A 21649-nucleotide genomic window follows, 5' to 3' on the forward strand; every position below is an offset into this window, starting at 1 on the left:
ATCATCCTTTCAAATGATTTGATTTATTTACCAAATTTTCTTCTTACCATTTAAATCCAATCTATTCAATTATGAGCCGAGTTCCGCTATTCTATTCTTCGGTTACGGTATCATATCTTCCAGTTCTGTACCTTCCTCCTCCTTTTCCTTTTTCTTCTTCCTATTCCTCACTGCTTTTGCTTCCAACAATCCATCCTTTTTTTCAGATATCTGCTCCATCCTTCTGCCTTTTCATCCTCCTATCTTCCGTCTACTCCATTCCCCTTTCTTCCGTCCCTTCCATCCATCCCCCTGTATTCCGTTCCCTCCATTCATCTACCTGTCTTCCGTCCCCCCTATCCATCTCTTAGCTTCCGTTCCCTCCATTCATCTACCTGTCTTCCGTCCCCCCTATCTATCTCTTAGCTTCCGTTCCCTCCATTCATCTACCTGTCTTCCGTCACCCCTATCCATCTCTTAGTTTCCGTTCCCTCCATTCATCTACCTGTCTTCCGTCCCCCCTATCTATCTCTTAGTTTCCGTTCCCTCCATTCATCTACCTGTCTTCCGTCCCCCCTATCCATCTCTTAGTTTCCGTTCCCTCCATTCATCTACCTGTCTTCCGTCACCCCTATCCATCTCTTAGCTTCCGTCTCCTCCATTTATCTCCCTGTCTTCCTTTCCTTCCATCCATCCCCCCTGTTTTCTGTCCCTTCCATCCATCCTCCTGTCTTACGTTCCCGATCATTCATCTCCCTGTCTTCCGTCTCCTCCATCAATATCTTGTTTTCCGTCTCTTCCGTACACTGGATCCCCCTTTCTTCCGTTCTCCTAATCCATCCCCCTGTCTTCCGTCTACACCATCAATCCCTTGACTTCGGTCTTCTCCATTCATCTCCCTGTCTTCCACACTCCCCTTGTCTTCCATCCACTCCATCCATCCCTTGTCTTCCATCCATGCCATCCATCCCTTGTCTTCCGTCCACTCCATCCATCCCTTGTCTTCCATCCATGCCATCCATCCCTTGTCTTCCGTCTCCTCTATCCATCCCCTGTCTTCTGTCCCCCCTTTCCGTCCCCTGTTTGCCGACTTCCTTATCCGTCCCCTGTCTTCCGTCTCCTCTATCCATCCCCTGTCTTCCGTCTCCTCTATCCATCCCCTGTCTTCCATCCACGACATCCATCTATTCTTTTGTCCTTTATTGAGTTGAAGTCCATCTTGACTAAGTTGAAGTGAAGAGTTGTTGAGATGTCAGGATACGAGAATAGAACCTTTATCCAACTCATCTCTTATATACTGTACTCTTCTTATATACTGGATACAAAATATTTCCAGTATATCCAGTATAACTAGAGTGTATATGAATAGCTGGATATACTGGATACACAGTATAACCAGTATATCCAGTATAACTAGAGTGTATATGAATAGCTGGATATACTAGATATACAGTATAACCAGTGTATCTAGTATAACTAGGATGTATATGAATAGCTGGATATACTGTATATACTGGATACACCGCTGTATATTCAAGATATCTGAGTCAGCTGATTTTCACGAATTAAGCATCAAATTGCTCCGAATAAGAAGTTTCACCACTGTATATTGAGTGAAGAAGATTTACGTACACAATTTTTGGTTAGATTATGTTCTCTCTTATCCTTTTCTATTACTTAGATTAAATTAGAAAAAGGAAATTTAAGAGTTTTCTTTAAACATATTTAAGGAAAAACCAAAAATCAAGCGTATAAACTTTTTTTCTAAATTCTTTCAAATGTTCTGCAAAACTTAAATTGAATTTGATGTAAAATGAAAAAAAAAAACATGTTCTTTTCATCCTTTTGCAGTTTCAAACTGAATTGATATACCTAGCTACTGTACAATTCACAGTATACAGCCCAGTTTGCAAAATTTCCAGAACTGTTACCATGTACACTGTACAGTCGATGCCAGTGCTCTCAATACCGGAAACAAGGTTGAGTAAGAATACAAGGAATGTTTTTATTGTTTCTGTTTTATTTCTTACTTCCCACCATTCAAATATTCTTCAATCTCAGGCAACTCCCAACCTTCATGCTTCATTCTTCATCCTTCATTCTTCATCCCTCATCCCTTATCCTTCATTCTTCATCCTTCATCCTCATTCTTGATTCTTGATTCTTCATTCTTCATTCTTGATTCTTCATTATTCATTCTTCATCCCTCATCCCTTATCCTTCATTCTTCATCCTTCATCCTCATTCTTGATTCTTGATTCTTCATTCTTCATTCTTCATTCTTCATTCTTCATTCTTCATTCTTCAATCTTCATTCTTCATTCTTCATTCTTCATTCTTCATTCTTCATTCTTCATTCTTCATTCTTCATCCTTCATCCTTTATCCTTTATCCTTTAGCCTTCATCCTTCATTCTTCATCTTTCATTCTTCATTCTTCATTCTTAATTCTTAATTATTTATTCTTCATCATTTAATCTTCATCCTTCATTTTCATTTCCTAACTTTTTCTTCATCTCTCATCTGTCATCTTCTCCTCCTTATCTTTCAAAATACGTGTACGCACTCATAATCTATCATTCTACATAGTTCCTCCCCCTCATCTTCCTGTACCTCCTTCTCCTTTTTATATCTTCCTTTCCCCTTCTACATCTCCTAAACCCCCCTCCGCCCACTTTTCAAACTCCTTCCGTTCCTCCTAAGTCTGAATCTGAATGTTTTCAGTCTTCCTCCCACGGTTTATAGCAGACTGAGATATTAAAGTATACAATTAGATGAACTGAGCATATATCAATTCTAAACCTAGTATAACTGTTGGACAATATTGTGCTGAATACATGATTGAGACAAAGACAAGATTAGGATAAGGCAATTATTTAGAGAAAAAAGACAAGATTAAGATAAAGCATAGTTCAGACATAGACAAGATTATAGAATTAAAAAACAAGATTAAAGCAAAATCAAGTTTTAAAGAATGTCAAAACTTTTACGAAGTCAAGGTCATGGAGATAAAAATGAAATGTATAAAAGATTATAACTAAATATATAAAGATTAAAATAAAGACAAAATTAAAACAAAACAAAAGATTAGGACAAAAAAAAGATGATGATAAAGACCATATTATACACATAAAAAATAGAATAATATTTAGCTAAGATTTAGACAAATTTAAGATTAGAGAAGATAAGATTAGGACAAAGACAAGATTATAGAGATAATGAAAAGATTAGGAATAAGACCAGAATAGGAAAAACTCAGTATAGACAAATCCAAGATTAGAAAATCAAAGATTACGAAGATAAAGACAAAGATTGAGAAAGTTAAAGTTAAAACAAATACCAAATTAAGTAAAAGACAAGATGAAGATAAAGACGAAATTACAGAGATAAAGATTTTTAAAACCAAGATTTAGAAAAATCCAAGAAAAAGGAAAGATTATGAAGATAAAATTACACAAAAACGTTTCTTGCATCACACCCAATATAAAAATCAATCAAAAACCACTCCATTAAAATCATATGTATATTTTGTTAACCCTGTTAGTATCACTTGTGAGCTTTACCCCCTCCCTGCCGCCCCCCCTTCACTTTCTAAGTTCCTTTTGATTAGGTCCTTCTACAAATTGAAACAATAACATGTCATACTAAACTTATCTTATGTATAAAAATAAATAATAAAAGAATTCATGAAAATCTAGGTGATTTAAAGACCTACCCTGTAGAAGAGAGCTGCAAGGCCTATGAGAAGGTAGAAAACCTTAACCCTGGACATATTGGTACCCGGGGTACCGGGGACCCATATGGGGTACTTCACATCAGTACATAGCTACAGGGGACGTCATCAGAATCTAAAATAATCAACTTATTATAGGATTAAACGGACTGTAAGCGTTATCTCAAGTGAGGAAAATGCCAGATTAACAACATTACCCTTTAAACATTTGACTGTTTATTAAGTAAAGAGAGCTCTGTGTGTAAATCTCTGAAATAGCTATTGAATCGTTCTACCCTTCGCTGCGTACAGTGTGAACTCAACACAGCTGATCTGTTACTAGCGTGTCTTGAAAATATCGTCTTTGTTACGTATAACAGGGTGTCCCTCATGATATTACAGGGTGTCCCTCATGATATTACAGGGTGTCCCTCATGATATCACATCGTCAATGGTTCTAAATTACGATTTTCAGGACTACTGAGAATTTTTAAGAAGAATGAATCATTTTTGAAAAAGTGAATAAGGCAAAAATAAGAATTGTCCTGCAAAAAATGCCAGGTTTTTGAGTAATACGTGTTTATTTTGACGCTTAGAAAGGGAAATAATCTAATATGATATGGGACGCTCTGCATCTGCCACTTTTAGAGAGTAGATATTTCTTAACAATACAACAGCTTACAAACAAAGCGTTAAACAATTAAAATCGTTTTTGTAGATTAATAAGGATATGTCTGCCATCCTTGATCAGCCAAAGGTTTAAAGGGTACGTTGTGAATCCTGGATCACCCAAAGGTTTAAAGGGTACGTTGTGAATCCTGGATCAGCCAAAGGTTTAAAGGGTACCGTTGTGAATCCTGGATCACCCAAAGGTTTAAAAGGTACCGTTGTGAATCCTGGATCACCCAAAGGTTTAAAAGGTACCGTTGTGAATCCTGGATCACCCAAAGGTTTAAAAGGTACCGTTGTGAATCCTGGATCACCCAAAGGTTTAAAAGGTACCGTTGTGAATCCTGGATCACCCAAAGGTTTAAAAGGTACCGTTGTGAATCCTGGATCACCCAAAGGTTTAAAAGGTACCGTTGTGAATCCTGGATCACCCAAAGGTTTAAAAGGTACCGTTGTGAATCCTGGATCACCCAAAGGTTTAAAAGGTACCGTTGTGAATCCTGGATCACCCAAAGGTTTAAAAGGTACCGTTGTGAATCCTGGATCACCCAAAGGTTTAAAAGGTACCGTTGTGAATCCTGGATCACCCAAAGGTTTAAAAGGTACCGTTGTGAATCCTGGATCACCCAAAGGTTTAAAAGGTACCGTTGTGAATCCTGGATCACCCAAAGGTTTAAAAGGTACCGTTGTGAATCCTGGATCACCCAAAGGTTTAAAAGGTACCGTTGTGAATCCTGGATCACCCAAAGGTTTAAAAGGTACCGTTGTGAATCCTGGATCACCCAAAGGTTTAAAAGGTACCGTTGTGAATCCTGGATCACCCAAAGGTTTAAAAGGTACCGTTGTGAATCCTGGATCACCCAAAGGTTTAAAAGGTACCGTTGTGAATCCTGGATCACCCAAAGGTTTAAAAGGTACCGTTGTGAATCCTNAATATATTGTAAGAAAAACCGACTCGTTGAATATTTGAGAAACTCAGTGCATTGCTTTATTGATTTTTATTCATATACAATAATATACGTGGTTTATTTGTTCTATTCTGCTCTTTAAACAATCTGCTCCATGCTTCAATTTGTTAATACATCATTTACTCGATGATTCATAATAAATAGAGCAAAGTAAGGTCATGTTATCAATTTGTATCATAAATATTATGATAATTGTCAAATTATATCAGCATTATCATATAATATAATCCTTTTTTAAAGGGAGTGTTCGCGAAAAATGAAGGTGGTATAGGCTTACTGCGAAAAATTATCGATGGTGATTTAGAAAGTTGCAACATGCGACTCAGAACGTAAACACTCCCTTTTATTATACAGAGTTATCCACAATTAATGAGACTTCAGAGACGACTGTAAAGAATTTATATTGTCTGTTTCTTTGGAAATGTAAATTTTTTCTTTTCTTCGTCAAATCATATTTAATATGCAAAGCCTTTTCTGCATACACCTTATTTTCCAGGCTGAAGAGTTAATTTAAGTCTTTACGTCCTCTTTACAGTCTCATTCTTTGTAGGTAACCCTTATACATTATTATTGATCATTACAATTACAAATAAATTAGTCTATGTTCTCCACGCAAAAAGAAACATTTAAGATAATTTTTTTGACATTTTCTATTTGTAACAGGTCTTTGCACTTCTTGGAAATAGGGGTCATCATTATATTTAAGATCATTCGAGCCAAGGTATGTATACTAAAGGAAAAGGGATAGGGCCGGTGTCGTGCATCAGTTCATCCCCTCTCCGACAATTCATTCCCCTAACCCCTTATAGTGTAATGCCATTTCAACTCAGTGTTAGGCTCCAAAATGAAATGTTATGCCACTTGTTTATAAATGTATTTTAATTTTAAGAAATTAAGATTATGTCTCGAAAAAAACACCAATTGTTTAATAATTTTTATATTTTTTAGCGTTTTACTCCTTTAATATTTCATTTTAGAATTAAATAGGCTTTTAGTTATGAAATTAAAAAAACTGTTGCTTTTAAAGTCTAAGATTCAGTGGTGAAATAAGGGGAGAAATTGGGGTTATTTACCCCCCCCCCCCCTAGAATCTTGGAGGTAATTACCCCTGAACTATTCAGGCCCTGAATAGCGAGTTGTTACTTTGTTTTTGTTTTTAAAAAGGTTGATTTAATATCTCTAAAATTTGCGAGAAAATGATTTAAATGTGCAGATACTTCAGATATTTCAGATTTTAAGTCATCATATTTTAAATGATTCTAAATCCTAAAGTAATACTTAATGTCATTACAATTATATGTTTTTTTTTAATAGAAAAAAGGGTATTGGCAATGAGAAGTACAAAATAATGTCATTTCCATATTAGATTTATTTAAGATCTTAACATACTACATTGACGACAAGAAAATTTTAGAAATTAGAAATAAGAATATAAACAAAGACAATATTTTTCTAAGCTTTGCAGAGTAGCTTTTCTAAAGATTTAAAAATGTAAAATCTTTCTCCTCTTAGAGTAAAACTATTATTTTTTATCTTACTTAAAATAAATTAAGTTTTTTTACAGATCTTTGTAGTTAATGTAAAATGAATGACTATATTAAAGGATATTAAACAAGGTGAAAGCTGAAAGGTATGAGATGAAGCCTTGATTTGATGAAGTTTGTAAATCCCAGAAATGAGTGGAAAAGGCAAATAAAACCCAATCAAAACCAAACATTTGTTACATATTTTTTTAAGGGGGGTAAAAAATTCTAGGGGTTAAATTCAAAATCCCCCCCCATACAGAATCCTTATTAACGCCCCTGCTAAGATTGTTTTAAAATGGTTAAAATTTTTGGTGAGATAAACTGTCATCATGGATGCAGGACACCGAATGTGACGTATTTGGACAGCTGCGAACTAGTTTAATCAAAACATAAACAAAGATTGTAAACAAAGGTTTAAACTTTCCTGTGCGGGGTGAGTAATCCTAAATTGTCATAGTAAAATGTAAACAAACCCTTAAACCGTTATCATAAATTTCTTGATTTAAGCCAAGCATTGTATGTATACGTTTTATTCCTAACTTTATTGGTAGTCAGGTTTTCTTCAGAGAGCTCCAATTGATTAATTGCCACAAACTCAAATATTCTAATCCCTATATCTTCGCAACCTGATGGGGAAAACTTTGACTTTTTAAACTTAGATTATTTGGCCTAGCAGAATTCATAGTTTGAAATATCTAATGGCTACGCTATTTGGGTATAAAATATATAGGGATTAGAAAATCAGAGTTTGTGGGAAAGGCTCAATTCCTTAGCTTATCTTTACTTTATTTTTAATTAATTGTCATTAATTAAAATGGTTTTACTCGCTCAAATCATCTTAATAGTTGTTCTTTCTCGTTTTGAAGTAAATAAAGACTTCAAACTATATAGAAATATTTAGGTTATAGTCGGAAACTTTAGGTTAAAACAGAGCTAAGCTATAACAAAGCTGTCTATATTAATTAACCTCATTGTTAAATATCTAAAATAAATATAAGACTAGATTGAACATTTGTTGACCTCCTATTGGTTGAATCTCCGAACTATGATCAATGATAGACGAAAAATAAAATTGATCAGTCAGGGTTTAACTCTCGAGGAAGAGAAGAGAACACCGAGATCTAGTAAGTAAGCTTAGTAAATTCCAGCTTAGGATAAAGAAAGTCGGTTCAGCACGTTTTCAATTTTGTCATCAAATTGATTTACGGAAAAGAAAAAATTATCAGTATTTCTTACAAGTATATTTTCTGTCTAAAGAACCAGGTCCGGGAGGGGCTGAGTCCATCAGTTCCCACCTGTATACGCCTCTAAAAGTGACCTGAAATTTTTACTTAAGCCTTTATTCATCACTATAGTTTCTGTATAAGTAAATATTTCCATTTACTGTTCGCGCCCATTAAAATATTCATATCTTTTATTGGATAATGCGATAGATAGAAAGATAGGTGTTACCGCCAGACTATTTCTATTGGTTCAGAATAGACAACAAACACATGACTAAACCCTGATTGAATCAGGCGTTAATGGAATCGACATACAAGTGTGTCATGTGGTAGACTTAATTGAAAATGTGTTGACCTTTAATTAAGTTTATTTTAGCCTCACATGTTTACCAGATTAAAGTTTTAAGGGTCTGGAGGGTCAATTAAAACAGTCCCTTTAAAGAGGCCAAAGATAATTTTCCTAAGAACATGGAACCCTAAATTTAATCCACTTTTTTAACCCGTCAATTTAACCCCCCCCCCCTGTAGTTTTTTTTACATAACTCAAAAAGTATTGGTCTGAGGCTGTTGAAATTTTCTGACTTTTCTTACATACCCATAGCCCTCCCTTTAGGCCTAAAACAGGGCTTTAATACTAACTGCCTGAGTCCTCAGGCACACTGCCTGAATGACTGCTTTTTCCTGTAACAAACTAAATCTTTGTTTTGACCCACTTTCACTTGTCAGATTTTGATAAAATTTAGCTTTTTGGAAAGCCTATGACAAAAGGAAACAAATTGCACAAGTTTTGCGAAAAAAAATTGCAAATTTTTTGCAAACAACCTGTCAAAGGAAATTTGCACATTTTTAGTTTTTCTTGATTAAAAATCAGGTTATTTAAAATTTTGCAAAATTTTTTGCATATTTGAAATGGCATGGTCAAGGGCTTTTCAAAAATGTATAATTTTTCATTTTTTTGACAAATTTTTTTTGCACACATTTTTACTATATAACTGGATTTTGCGATAAAAAATTCAATTTTTGCAAATTTGCAAATTTTTTTTTCAGATTCTAAAAGTAGAGCACAAGAGCTTTCTAATGATGTATCATTTGTCATATTTGGACATCAAACATGGGATTTAGAGGGGGGGGGGTCAAATTGCCTCCCCCCCAGCGTATCCTGGTTTTCAAGTACCCCAGCAGAGATAGGGTTAAATATTTGCATACATTCTATAATACTGTGAGTCTCTCTTTCTTCCATGTATAAATGTTAAGTTTTTATTCTTATTTTTAAGACGCTATTTTTACTTCGTCCAACGTAAAAAAATCGTAAACTTTTCTGTTTTTACTATGTATTTTCAATAACCTATAAATCCTTATAATATCCTTCCTTCCTTGGGGTCAAGAAAGGTTCAACTCAAAAAATTGGGCTTATTTGGTTCAGCCGTTTATAAGATGCACACAGGCAAACCGTATATACATAACGAAGGAAGATGTATTTATAAAAATGAGAATCTAGAATTTAAATATTTGAATATTCCTGATAAACTTTACACCTGCACAAGGATTTTAAGTTAAATTTTACAGAAAATTGACATTTATTCAAATTGAACTTTTGTAAAGTTCAAAAATCTTTCAACGAACATATTTTTTTTAATACTAGTTTTTCAACTTTTTTCTGGAAAAAAATTAATTTTCTTTACAAAAAAAGTCAACCCAATTAGTTATGATCGGACATACCCACAAACACCAGAAACAAACAAATAGGCAAAAATAGATTATTACTTTATAATACATAGAAAAGATACCTGGCTTGAATTAAAATCTTTTTTAATATTTAGACACACTAGTTTACGCGTTATAAAATGTAAAAATAATGTATCCCCCTCTCATTGCTTATATGTACAAGAAACATTACTTAATATCAATAGAACCATTTCTTCTCCTTCCCATCAAGAATAAAGAAACTACACGAGAAATGTATCAATAATGTCACATTGTCATTTAGGTTTTTTCACGCTAAAAGTGTTTCCCAAAAATATGATTTATTAATTAAATTCCATAATTATTTTCTGGATAAATTTGCTTTAATTACATTATGCGAATTTATTTTCTTTGATCAAAGATATAGAAACAAAACGATTTTTCAAAGCGAAAACTACGAACTATTTTCTAATCGGTTTGACAAATATTTCATATATGTGATAAAAGCAAACTTGTCTTGTATGCAATTTTGAAATAGAATTGACATCTCAGATTTGTGTAGAGCCTATTAAGTCTAAAAACTTAGAAAATCAGAGTTTGTGGCAAAGACTCAATTCCTTTCTAGTAAATTGAAGGATTTCCAAAAAAATATAAAATTAGATATTTTTGGACCAAATATTTAATAGATTCAACATTTTCATTGATTATCTAAAATACCTCACTGAGCGTTTATAATTTATTTTTTGTTAGATTTTGTATTCTGTTTTTATCTTTTAGCCCACAATATATACACGAGAATAATGTTTTTAGAAAAACCTTCAAAAAAAGGAAGTTTGGAAATTTAAAGTTTTTAATCTGCTTCTTACTAACTTCCCCAATAAAAATTACTTTTCTCCAAAAATATCATGCATAGTTAAGTTAAAAATCTTCATAGAAAATCGAAGGGGGGGCTTTGATTTTTAAATCATATTTTTCAAATAAATCAACAAAACCTGACACTCTAAAAGGTGTTGAAACAGCACAACATTGAGGAGATAATTTAATTGTTATATTCGACATTTTATATTTTAATCATTAAATGCCAAACTTGAGCCATCTCCTTAGCCAGGAATGGTTAACTATTAAAAAATAATTTAAATGTGTAATTATTTTAGGGTTACTTAATCTAACTTTACTTACAAAATAAATGTAAACAAAAATATTTAAAGTAAAAATGAACAAACCCTAAAAGTGACGAAACTCAAAATTGAAAATTTTTGAATAAACTTGTCTTCACAGACCCTTATAATTCGGAGCTTGACACATAAAATACTTCTCACAAAAACAAAAAAGATCATCGATTTATGATTTTAGCATGGTTTATCCCTTTATATTTGTGGCTGGGTCCATTACCTTTTATTTCAACCTTAAGTCTTTCTTTACAGGCTAGAGTGAGTATATATTAGCAAAATGAGACAATGAGATTACTTGAATGAGAAAATAATCTAAAATGTCAAACTTTAAATCTCTCAAGTTTTAAATTGACAGAGCTAGGAAAAGAAACAAAATCAGAAATGAAAAGTTAGTTTATGTTTGATAACGTTTCGGGTGCATTTATAATATTTAAAGGGATTGTTTCGATATCTGAAGAAGTTAAGAAGTTAATACCATTAAAGGGACTGTTTCGATATCTGAAGAAGTTAATTGATACCATTAAAGGGACTGTTTCGATATCTGAAGAAGTTAATTGATACCATTAAAGTGACTGTTTCGATACCATTAAAGGAACTGTTTCGATATCTGAAGAAGATGATTGATACCATTAAAGTGACTGTTTCGATACCATTAAAGGGACTGCTGTTGTAATTTAAGTGACTCTCCATATTGAGAGAAGCCCAAAAGGAATGGAAGACGTGGGAATGGGTCTTAAACTGACGCGAACGACGGCGAAAACGGACGTCGGCCATTCCCGATTTACAACAGTAATATTTAAAACTTTGATTGATCTATAATTTGAAATATTTTGTCGTTTCCCTTGCTTCCAAAGTGTTTTTTTCTGATAATTAAATCAATATAAGCAATATATAAAAACATGGCTATTTTTTCATTCTCGATCAGATAAAGATGTCAGGATGCCGTTTTGAATCCAAGTGTGGAGACTGACTTTAAATTGCATCTACAATCCCTTCATGGAACTTATTGTACAGTGGTAGGCGATTATATAAATACAATGAAGACGACTTTTGATTTCAACTTTGATTTATATCGAAAAAAGCTTTTCAAATCAAAACTTAAATAAAAATGTCGTCTTCATTTTATTGCTATAATCGCCTACCACTGTAAGTAAGGAAAAACTCTCACAGATATGAATTCTATTTAGAAAACTTGCAATTTTAATCTAAATTTATTCCTTCTGAATGAAAAGAAATTAAATTTCTTAAATCTCTTATTAAACTTTCACACCATGTATTTTAATTTTAAAACCTTTCCTTTAAGTTCCAACATTATTTAATGTACACCGATCTTTATTTTATATTATAGAAACAATATTTTACAACATTTAGATTTTCAATCTTGGAGAGAGAGTTATATTGGAAATTTTCATTGTTTTAAAAAAAAAATCTGCAAGTTTTCAATTTTTATCATTCTTAATTTTGAAATTTTACTTCAATTAAAACCAGCTTAAATATATATTCTGACATTTTCCATTCTTTTATTAGATTTAAAAGAAAGAAAATTAATTTCAATTTAAAAAAAAAACATTGGAATGATTATCTTCCTTTATTCCTTTAAAAGTGTAAACCTTTGATATTTCAAACTTAGATTATTTGATCTATGGTCTACGACATTGAGCTGTGAAGATATAGGAATTAGAAAATCAGAGTTTGTGACAAAGACTTCATTCCTACGTACTCGTAGATGTTTAATTGTCATCATTAGAATTTATTTAGTTACATATTGTGAAATCTTTCTGCGACTTCAACAGAAATGAAGAAGACGGTAATCATTTCACTAGTTTCTATTCGTCACTGTATTACATGTTTGTATATGTGTGTTTTGTAGAGGGCCAACGAAAAATAGAATAAAATTAACATTTGTAAAAACCGTTTTAAAACTATTCATTGTAAAATATTGTTAAAAAAATGTAACAAAACTTTCACAGTTTTAAAATAAAAATTCTATATTTTCGTATTTTTTGTCTTTCTTGTAATAAAGTAGGTTCGCTCTGAAGAGAAATAACATGTTTGTTCATGAAATTTAATTTCGGAGGCTCGGGTCTGATGTTGTTCATCAAACATTCATTTATCCAGTTTTTAACTTATTGGTTTGAGTTTGATGTTGTTAAAATCACCGAATTTCTTTTGATACTAAATACTTTAAAAGGGGAAGGAGGGGGGGGGATGGGCGTTTTTGCTCTTGTTGTGGCTTTTAATAATTGTCTTCACAATATCAGACTTGAACATAACCAATCTTGAGTATAATTTACTAATCTGCAACATTGTTTAATCAGAGATCTTAAATAATTTTAGCTTTTAACTTGGTGATTATTTTAGCATCATACCGTTGTAAATCGTACATATACTCATTTTTAAATGGAGGATCACTGAAAATTACTAGAACAGGACCTTTAAATATTAATGTCTATATTTTGTACTCTTTAATAGCTCGCTGTATTTTGTACTCTTCAATAGCTCGCTATATTTTTTACCTTTCAATAGCTTGCTCTATTTTTATTCTTCAATAGCTTGCTATATTTTGTACTCTTCAATAGCTCACTATATTTTGTACTCTTCAATAAATCGCTATATTTTCACTCTTCAATAGCTCACCATATTTTGTACTCTTCGATATATTTTGTACTATTCAATAGCTCGCTATATTTTTTACGCTTCAATAGCTCACTGTATTTTGTACTCTTCAATAGCTCACTATATTTGTACTCTTCAATAGCTCTCGCTATATTTTTACTCATCAATAGCTCGCTATATTTTGTACTCTTCAATAGCTCGCTATATTTTTACTCTTCAATAGCTCGCTATATTTTGTACTCTTCATAAGCTCGCTATATGTTTACTCTTCTATAGCTCGCTATATTTTGTACTCTTCAATAGCTAAGGGGATTAAAGAAATATTATCTTTGTTGCCTTTACTGGATTAGATTATTTGAGATTTATTTTCAAAAGACTAAATTCAATAAAAGCTAAAAATTGGATTTTCTTTTTAAATTTCTTTACTATAAATACATTATCTTATTCTCATTCAATCCTTTAAAAGAACCACAACGAATTCCAGGAAAAGTAACTTCTAAAGCTTACATCTTAAATATCACAAACAGGAAATAAAATTTTGATTAATAAATATTTTTCTATGTTTCCTTTATGGATTTAAATTATGAATCCAGTTCAAGAAATAACTTTTAGTTGTCTGTAAACGTAATTTCAAGTGACCTACTATTGTAAGAGCGGCAGGTCCGATTTACAACGATACCCTTAGTTTTTACTAATTTTGTATAAACTATATAGCCAAGTTTTTCGGTTTTGAAAACTATTTATTTTCATTCATAATTTCTCTAAAAGTTAGAAACAATGAAGAAGTTACGCGTATTAAATACTTTTCAAGCGTGTTGGTACAACTACATTATCTTCCATCAGATAAAGGTTCCTAAGGGATGGATGCCCCTCTAAAATAAATACGACAAAACACCCTTTAAATCAAAACTTTCATTTTAAGAACTACAAGTAGTTTTTTTTCAGAAACATGTTTGGACCGATATGTTACTGAGCAACAAGATAATTTCTTGAAAATGTAATGAGCATGTTTATCCAATAACCAACGTAAGAACATAAAAAAAAAATAACTAAATAACGTTTCAATCAAAAAGATAAAAAAGTCTATCATATTTGGATTTATTTAAGAAAATTCTAGTTATCAGAAGACGATAAATATTATTTTGTTTAGAAGCAGATTTAAAGAATTGTTAGTTAATAATTCAACGTACTCTGGGTAGTAAACTGCTAACTGAAAATTATGTACAAAAAGGAGATATTTTATAAACATCTTTATAACAAGCAATCATGAAAGTTTCAATTAATGATAATTTATAAATGATAAATAGCAATAAAAAGTTAAAAATAATTAAGTAATAATTAAAAATTTACCTTTTTTATCTAAATTGTTGGCTTTGTCAGAAATAAATTCACTTCAGTTCCTTGTTTAAATCTGGTCTTAATGGTATCTGATTAACTTTTTATATATCTAACAAATCTTCTGACTCAACTAAATCTTTAAATCACACGGGACGGGAATTTGACGCATCTCACATATTGCGTAAGTTGGTTACGCGGAGAAGCGACGCACAAGACATAGTCGGACATGATGCCACTCAATAGACGTCCAGGGTCAATTGAAATATCGTGTACAGTCCCTTTAAATGTATAAGATGAGTTATTTTGTTCCAGTCAGTGTTTCTTTGAAATATCAAAGGTTTAAACCATTAGGTTGCAAAGATATAGGATTAGAAAATTAAAGATTGTTGCATATGTCCTTTGAATAAACATTTTCTCGTAATATCTAACAGAAATAACGAACAAAATGTTATAAATATAAATAGCTGTTAAGACATCTCTCTAAATACGTTTATACTTTCAAACAGAATGGTCTTATTAGCTGGATATTCTCAACTTAGTGTTAGGGATTTATAACATTGTGCTATTTCAGGGAAGAAGGTTGTTGCAAACAAATGGTTCCGGGAGGTAGCAAACACGTTTACAAGAAGATGTCCCACCTCACATGATCCATCCATAGCGTTGGGATATTAGGCATTCAACTCTCATTAAAAGCTGTACTTTATCTTCGGTCAGTGTACTGCAAATCACTGCAGAACACACCAAAAGCTTAGTTCAGGGTGAATCAGAGCTGAAATTGTGGATATCGAGATCAATGCTTCATCTTGCTCCTCTTTTTGTTAATCTTTATTTTAATATCCAGAAAAATGTCTAAAATTCAATCATCAGAGTGTCGTTTGAATAAACCTAACAGCCAATCAGAAGCTGGTAACTTTCCGCGCAGCCAATGAGAAAATTCTTCGTGGTTGGACCCCAGCAGGGAATAAAACGTGTCCACAGTGGATATTGAGATTAAACGAACGGGATTTTTTTTTCATATTTATTCTTTTAAATTCTAAACAATTGTATAAATTAGATGATATCAGCTGCAAGTATTTGGACATTTCTTTTTTTCTAAATCTCTATTTTCTTTTTGTTTTCTCGTGCATCATCCATCATGTTTGGTAAATTTAGAAAAGAAAAGAGAAAAACGAACGGGATTAAGGAACGGAATTAAGGAACGGGATTAAGGAACGGGATTAAGGGTATCCAATAGTTTCCAGCTCTGGATACTCTTTAATCCCGTTCACTTGATCTTGATATCCACTTCATCTCTTCATTTCAGTATATCCCTTTAGGATTACCATGCAGGATATCAAATAGAGATTAAATTAATCTGCAGATTATATGAAGAATAAGATCAAGCATTGATCTCAATATCTATACTTCAAGATTATTCTTATAAGACGTCTTCCAATGAAAAAAAGTGATTGAGAGAAGTATTAATCTAATTTTGAATCTAATTCTTAAAGTATGAAAATCTGTGATAGAATATTAAGGAAACGGAATTTTTTCAGTAAGGTATAAAAAAATAAGTATTTACAATATAAATCAACAATTAATAAGGAAGGTCCTATTAATTGGCCACACTTTGTGCGTCCTTCTTGAGAATTTTTCGTGAGCGTCCTACCCTAACCCGGTATTTAGGATTTTACCAGAATTTCTTCTAGGGGCACTTTTTTATAAAAATTTTATAATATTTTTCAAAATAAATAAATAAATCCACCTACACCATAGTACACACAATACACTAATAATATAAAGTTATGTTTATGGCGTGTAACTTCAAAATTCAGAATTCGTCTACAGTACATTTCAATGTAGTTCTATATACCATTTAAATTTTTGTAATATTTAGATATATTTATAGAACATTGTTAATGTATGAACAATATTAATGCAGCCACAGAATAAAACTATGTACAAAGTTAATTTATGTAAAATCTATATAAAATCAATATGTACTAACTGTTGTTTATTTACAAGATTTAAAAAGGTTTGCGACATTACTGGCAGGCCCATAGATAGGGGGCACAGGGGCACGCGCACCCCCGAAGGGGGGGCACACTTTCTGAGAAGAAAATGAAAAAAATAAATGAAGGAAATGAAAAAGGAAAGAAAGAAGGAGGGGAGATATTTGGGAATTGTTATTTCTATCCTGTCTTGTGAAATGAAAGGGTTTATATATTTTTTTTGGATTTTGAGAGACTTATCCTTTTCCTTTCTTCCCCTTCTTCCCTTTTCCCTTCCACATTTAAATTATGTACAAATATGGCCGGGAAAGGGAGAAGCTGTTTGTAGGGTAGTTCGAATTTTAGTTTTGAGAAAACTGAAGATTTTCATCGTTGAGATCTTGTTTTGATAGTTACAGAAATTTAAGTCATTTACTTTCCCTGCATTGAAACTAAGTATTGGCTATTCGTGATTCAAAAGTTTTCAGTATTACATTTATATAGTTTAACTCAAATCTCTACATCTTATACCTCCTTTTTTGTGTTGATGCACATCAAGAATGTAAGGCAAGGAAAGTTAATTGCGGTTGTGTATACTCTGTGTGCATATTGAAACCAGTTCTCTCTGGACGGAATTTGTAAACAATAATAGATGCATCAGTGTTCGTTTAGTATCCGAGGAGGTTAAAAGCATTAAATTTTGATAATTTTGATAATTCACATAATAGTTTCCTATGACCAGAATATTTCATTGATTTTTTTATGTGAAAGATGGATCCCATGTCAGGCTTCGACATCCGTCTTGTGTTTACATTAGCGCCCAGAGACAGTACACTGCAGTACTAAAGATGTGTACACTTCTGAAATGACTTTCCTTGCCTTACATCCTTGATGCACATAGTTTCTCAATTATTTAATAGCAATTAAGTTTTCAGTAGTACATTTATCTATAGTTTAACTCAAATCTCTACATCTTATACCTCCTTGTTTGTATTGATGCAAGTCTCTTCTCAATTATTCAATGTCGATTAAGGGAACGAAAACAGGCAAAATCTATCTTAATAAACTATATTGTGTGATAAGTTAAAAATCTAGTTTTTTAGTCTACCCCTTTTATTAAGTTTTTCAGGTCAAAAAAATTGTTCGCCTGCGTCGCGCCCCTTACTAGCTATCTATGCTATTGTTAAGTTTTGTGCCTCTCCCCCCCCCCACTTCCCCCCTTTATAAATTCCTAGCTACAGAACTGATTAGAAAATCATGTCTGATTTAGAACATATTAAAAAGAATAGAGGTTTTACAGTAAAAATATTCAGAATATTGAATTATTCCTGTTGTTTTATGAGAATAGAGGTTTTACAGTAAACAATATGATGATGTACGACAGGGTGTTCCAACTCGTCTTGAAGCAATATGATGATGTACGACAGGGTGTTCCACAAAACATATCAACATGACTGACGATTTTAAGAGCTCTTGATCTCTCAAATATTATGCATTCGCAAATCTGATGGGAAATAAAATTCTTAGAATAATATTCACAAAATATTCTTAGGTCTGGCATTCCATAATTTAGTCTGCTTTTCATGTGCTTTCAATATTACTGAAGATATGAAAAATTTCGTTCATATTTTGACAATTTCAGTTTTATCTTTTAAAAAATTGTTCGAAATTCTTCACTAACATGTTGACTAGTTAAATCATCAAAATATTTGTATTGTACAATAAACGAAAATATTCAAGGTGCATGCACCATTAATAACATATAATAGATTACGGAGAAACATATATGAAACACACTTAGGAACCCAGCTTTGTCTGGAGTTTTCTCTATAGAAGTCAACCAAGCAAAATTTGAGGCAAATCGGTCGGAGGTTCATAGTTTATGATCGGAGAGACAGTCGGACAAACAGGGATAACTATTCCCTCTCTTATTCTCATCTTCAGCTAGTGTTATATAGGACCATTAAGCCGAGCAGTGTGAGATACAAGGAGTATGAAACAGAAAGGAGATACAACTGACGCGGCCCGCCTTACCATATGATTATATATGCTTCGAAGACGGTACTCCATTTGTAGACGAAATATTCACAATAGGTAATTGTATACGCGGTAATTGATCAGACAAATATTTCTTTTACAAATGGAATACATGTACAGTCTGCAAAGCATGTACAATCATATGGTAGGGCGGGCCGCTTCAGTTGTATCTCCCTTCTATTTCATACTCCTTGGTGGGATATTCTGGCTGCGCCGTTAACATATATATACGTAAGTGTATATGTGAGTACGTCGTGTATACATCAACTTCATCTAAACTGGTTCTTCATAACATTAAACACTTGGAATTTCGAGGTTGATAACACAGCTATCTGTAAGTATAAAACTACTTTGGACTCTAGCTGGATTTTTAACCCCTGAAATTTTGTATTTAAGGCAGAAGTTGCGACAGGACGATGTTCGCTGGGATATAAGGAGGTTTAAGTCGGGATAAATGAGGAAAGAAGAGGGGGGGGGGGGGTTGAAGATGGGAGATAGGGTGTTAAAGATGGGAGAGTGAGTGTTGAAGATGGGAGAGGGAGTGTTTAAGATGGGAGAAAGGGTGTTGAAGATGAGAAAGAGGGTAGGGTGTTGAAGATGGGAGACAGGGTGCTGAAGATGGAGGGAGGGGTGTTGAAGATGGGAGAGAGGGTGTCGAAGATAGGAGAGAGGGGGGTTGAAGATGAGAGATGTGGTGCTGAAGAGGGGGTGTTAAAGATGGGATCGAGGATGTTGAATATGAGAGATGGGGTGTTGAAGATGGGAAAGAGGGTGTCGCAGATGGGAGAGAGAGTGTTGAAGTTGGGAGAAAGGGTGTTGAAGATGAGAGAGAGGGTTATGAAGATGAGAGAGAGGGTGTTGAAGATGAGAGAGAGAGTGTTGCAGATGGGAGAGGCCCATTTACCATTTTGAAGATAAGCAGTTCGGAGAGTTAAAGACAGGTTTTAAATGTCGGGGAGATAGATCAACGGATGATAGATAGAAATAGATAAGTTAACATGCAGATAGATAGACAGATAGAGAGACAGAGATAAATTGATGGATATGTAATAAATATAGTAAGAAACCCCATATTTTGTAAACCCAAAACATACCTATATATATTATGTTATCACATTATCTGTACCCTAACTATGTTCATTAATTTCTGAAGTAACCTATTGGTCCATATTATTAATATGTACGATAAAACCCATCATTATTTTAATTTAATCGTTTTTTGAGTACATACTAAAGAATACATATAGTGTCGTATCTGGATTGATACAGACTAATTATTATTGATTGGATATTGAGTTTAAGAGGGAGTTGTATCTGAACGAAACATACAAAAGAATGCATAGTGTCGTATCTAGATTGATACTGACTGAAGTATTATTGTAGAACATTGAGTTCTAGAGCGAGTTGTATCTGAACGATACAGACTTAAAAGACTGTTGGGGTAAGGCATTTTTAACAGATAGATAGATAGATAGATATAGATAGACAGATAGATAAATAGATAGAAAGAGATTAATTGATTGCAGATGGATAGATAGATAGAAAGAGATAAATTGATTTCAGATGGATAGATAGATAGAAAGAGATAAATTGATTGCAGATGGATAGATGGATAATAAAACGGGTGGAAACTGGAAATATTTTGTAATAAAAAAGAAATATTATAATTATATAATTATAAGAAATATATTTTTAATTATTTGATGCAATATTTAATGTTTGCGGCCAAACACAAATTGTTTTGAAGAAAAAATGCTAATTGTTATTGTTTAATTTTTAGTTAACTATAATATTTAGTGTTAATTTAGAACATTGAATATTTTTTAGAAATGCGCGTGAAATGTCAGTTTAAAAAACTTTTGGTGTGCAGACATTTTCATCCGGCGACATTTATATAGGATGGAGCATCTTGTTAATATCTAATAATTCTTATTTGTTCACGGTCATAACCAGTAATTAAGCGGAATGAAAGTCGTCTTCATTTCGTTTTTAGATTTTCGTAATTTGAAACTTTCACGAATATAGAATATCAAGCAATTTTATATTTATGTGATGTTGTTATGATAGAAGTAGTTGCTTGAAAATCATTTAACTACACAATTGCTGCGTTTCATGTTCTTTGGACTACTTAAAAGTTAAAATCAAAGCTTGAGATTATTAGTCGTCTTTCTATTCCACAGTTATAAATGTCACACTGTGTAAATCAGATCTATACAAGTTACAAAAAAAAAACTTTTTTCTAATTAAAATATATATAACAAAGACGACTGACAGTCAACAGTCCTAATCTTGTTCTTACTGTATATCAAAACATTATGGTTTATCAGCAAATTAAATGCATCATGGATTAAGAAATGACAAGATTGGCTCAAAATTTTATTTTCTAATCTGATCCAATAGATTTCATAGTATAAAATATCAAAAATCTAAGACGTCACACCAGTTTGTGAAAGTGTAAGGATTAGGAAATTGAAGTTGCTAAAATAATTTATTTCCTCTGTTTTAGAATTATTTTGAATCGTGATAGATTTCGATATAAGAATTAGGAAACATATAAATAATAGGATTTGGAAAAAAATTATAAAAAAACTCTTAGTATACTTTTTCACTGAAAACTTTGATTTCTCTACTCCTAAGAATTGCTCCTAGAAAGTGCAGTGCACTTTTTTGCAATCAAAGATATGGAGTGTGTTTTCAAATCACTTTTACAGGGGATAAAAAAGGGAAATTGAAAATAAAAATCCGCTATTCCTTTCT

The 21649-nt window shown here is 32.6% G+C and overlaps 1 protein-coding gene across 2 annotated transcripts in view; it reads right to left on the reverse strand.

The window, feature by feature from the left end:
• LOC111698810 (calponin homology domain-containing protein DDB_G0272472) overlaps nucleotides 1-15087 on the reverse strand; it is a 48025-nt gene extending 32938 nt beyond the window's left edge. For both annotated transcript variants that reach the window (XM_023469254.1, XM_023469255.1), the window contains exons 1-2: nucleotides 14898-15087; nucleotides 3694-3826 (exon numbers count right to left, since the gene is read on the reverse strand). In XM_023469254.1, coding sequence (XP_023325022.1) covers nucleotides 3694-3750 — 57 coding nt within the window. In that variant the 5' untranslated portion in view covers nucleotides 3751-3826; nucleotides 14898-15087. The remainder of the gene's footprint in view (nucleotides 1-3693; nucleotides 3827-14897) is intronic.
• Nucleotides 15088-21649: the final 6562 nt, after the last annotated feature.

This window comes from Eurytemora carolleeae, unplaced genomic scaffold (assembly GCF_000591075.1).
Source record: "Eurytemora carolleeae unplaced genomic scaffold, Eaff_2.0 scaffold328, whole genome shotgun sequence".
In the NCBI taxonomy this organism is placed as follows: domain Eukaryota; kingdom Metazoa; phylum Arthropoda; class Copepoda; order Calanoida; family Temoridae; genus Eurytemora; species Eurytemora carolleeae.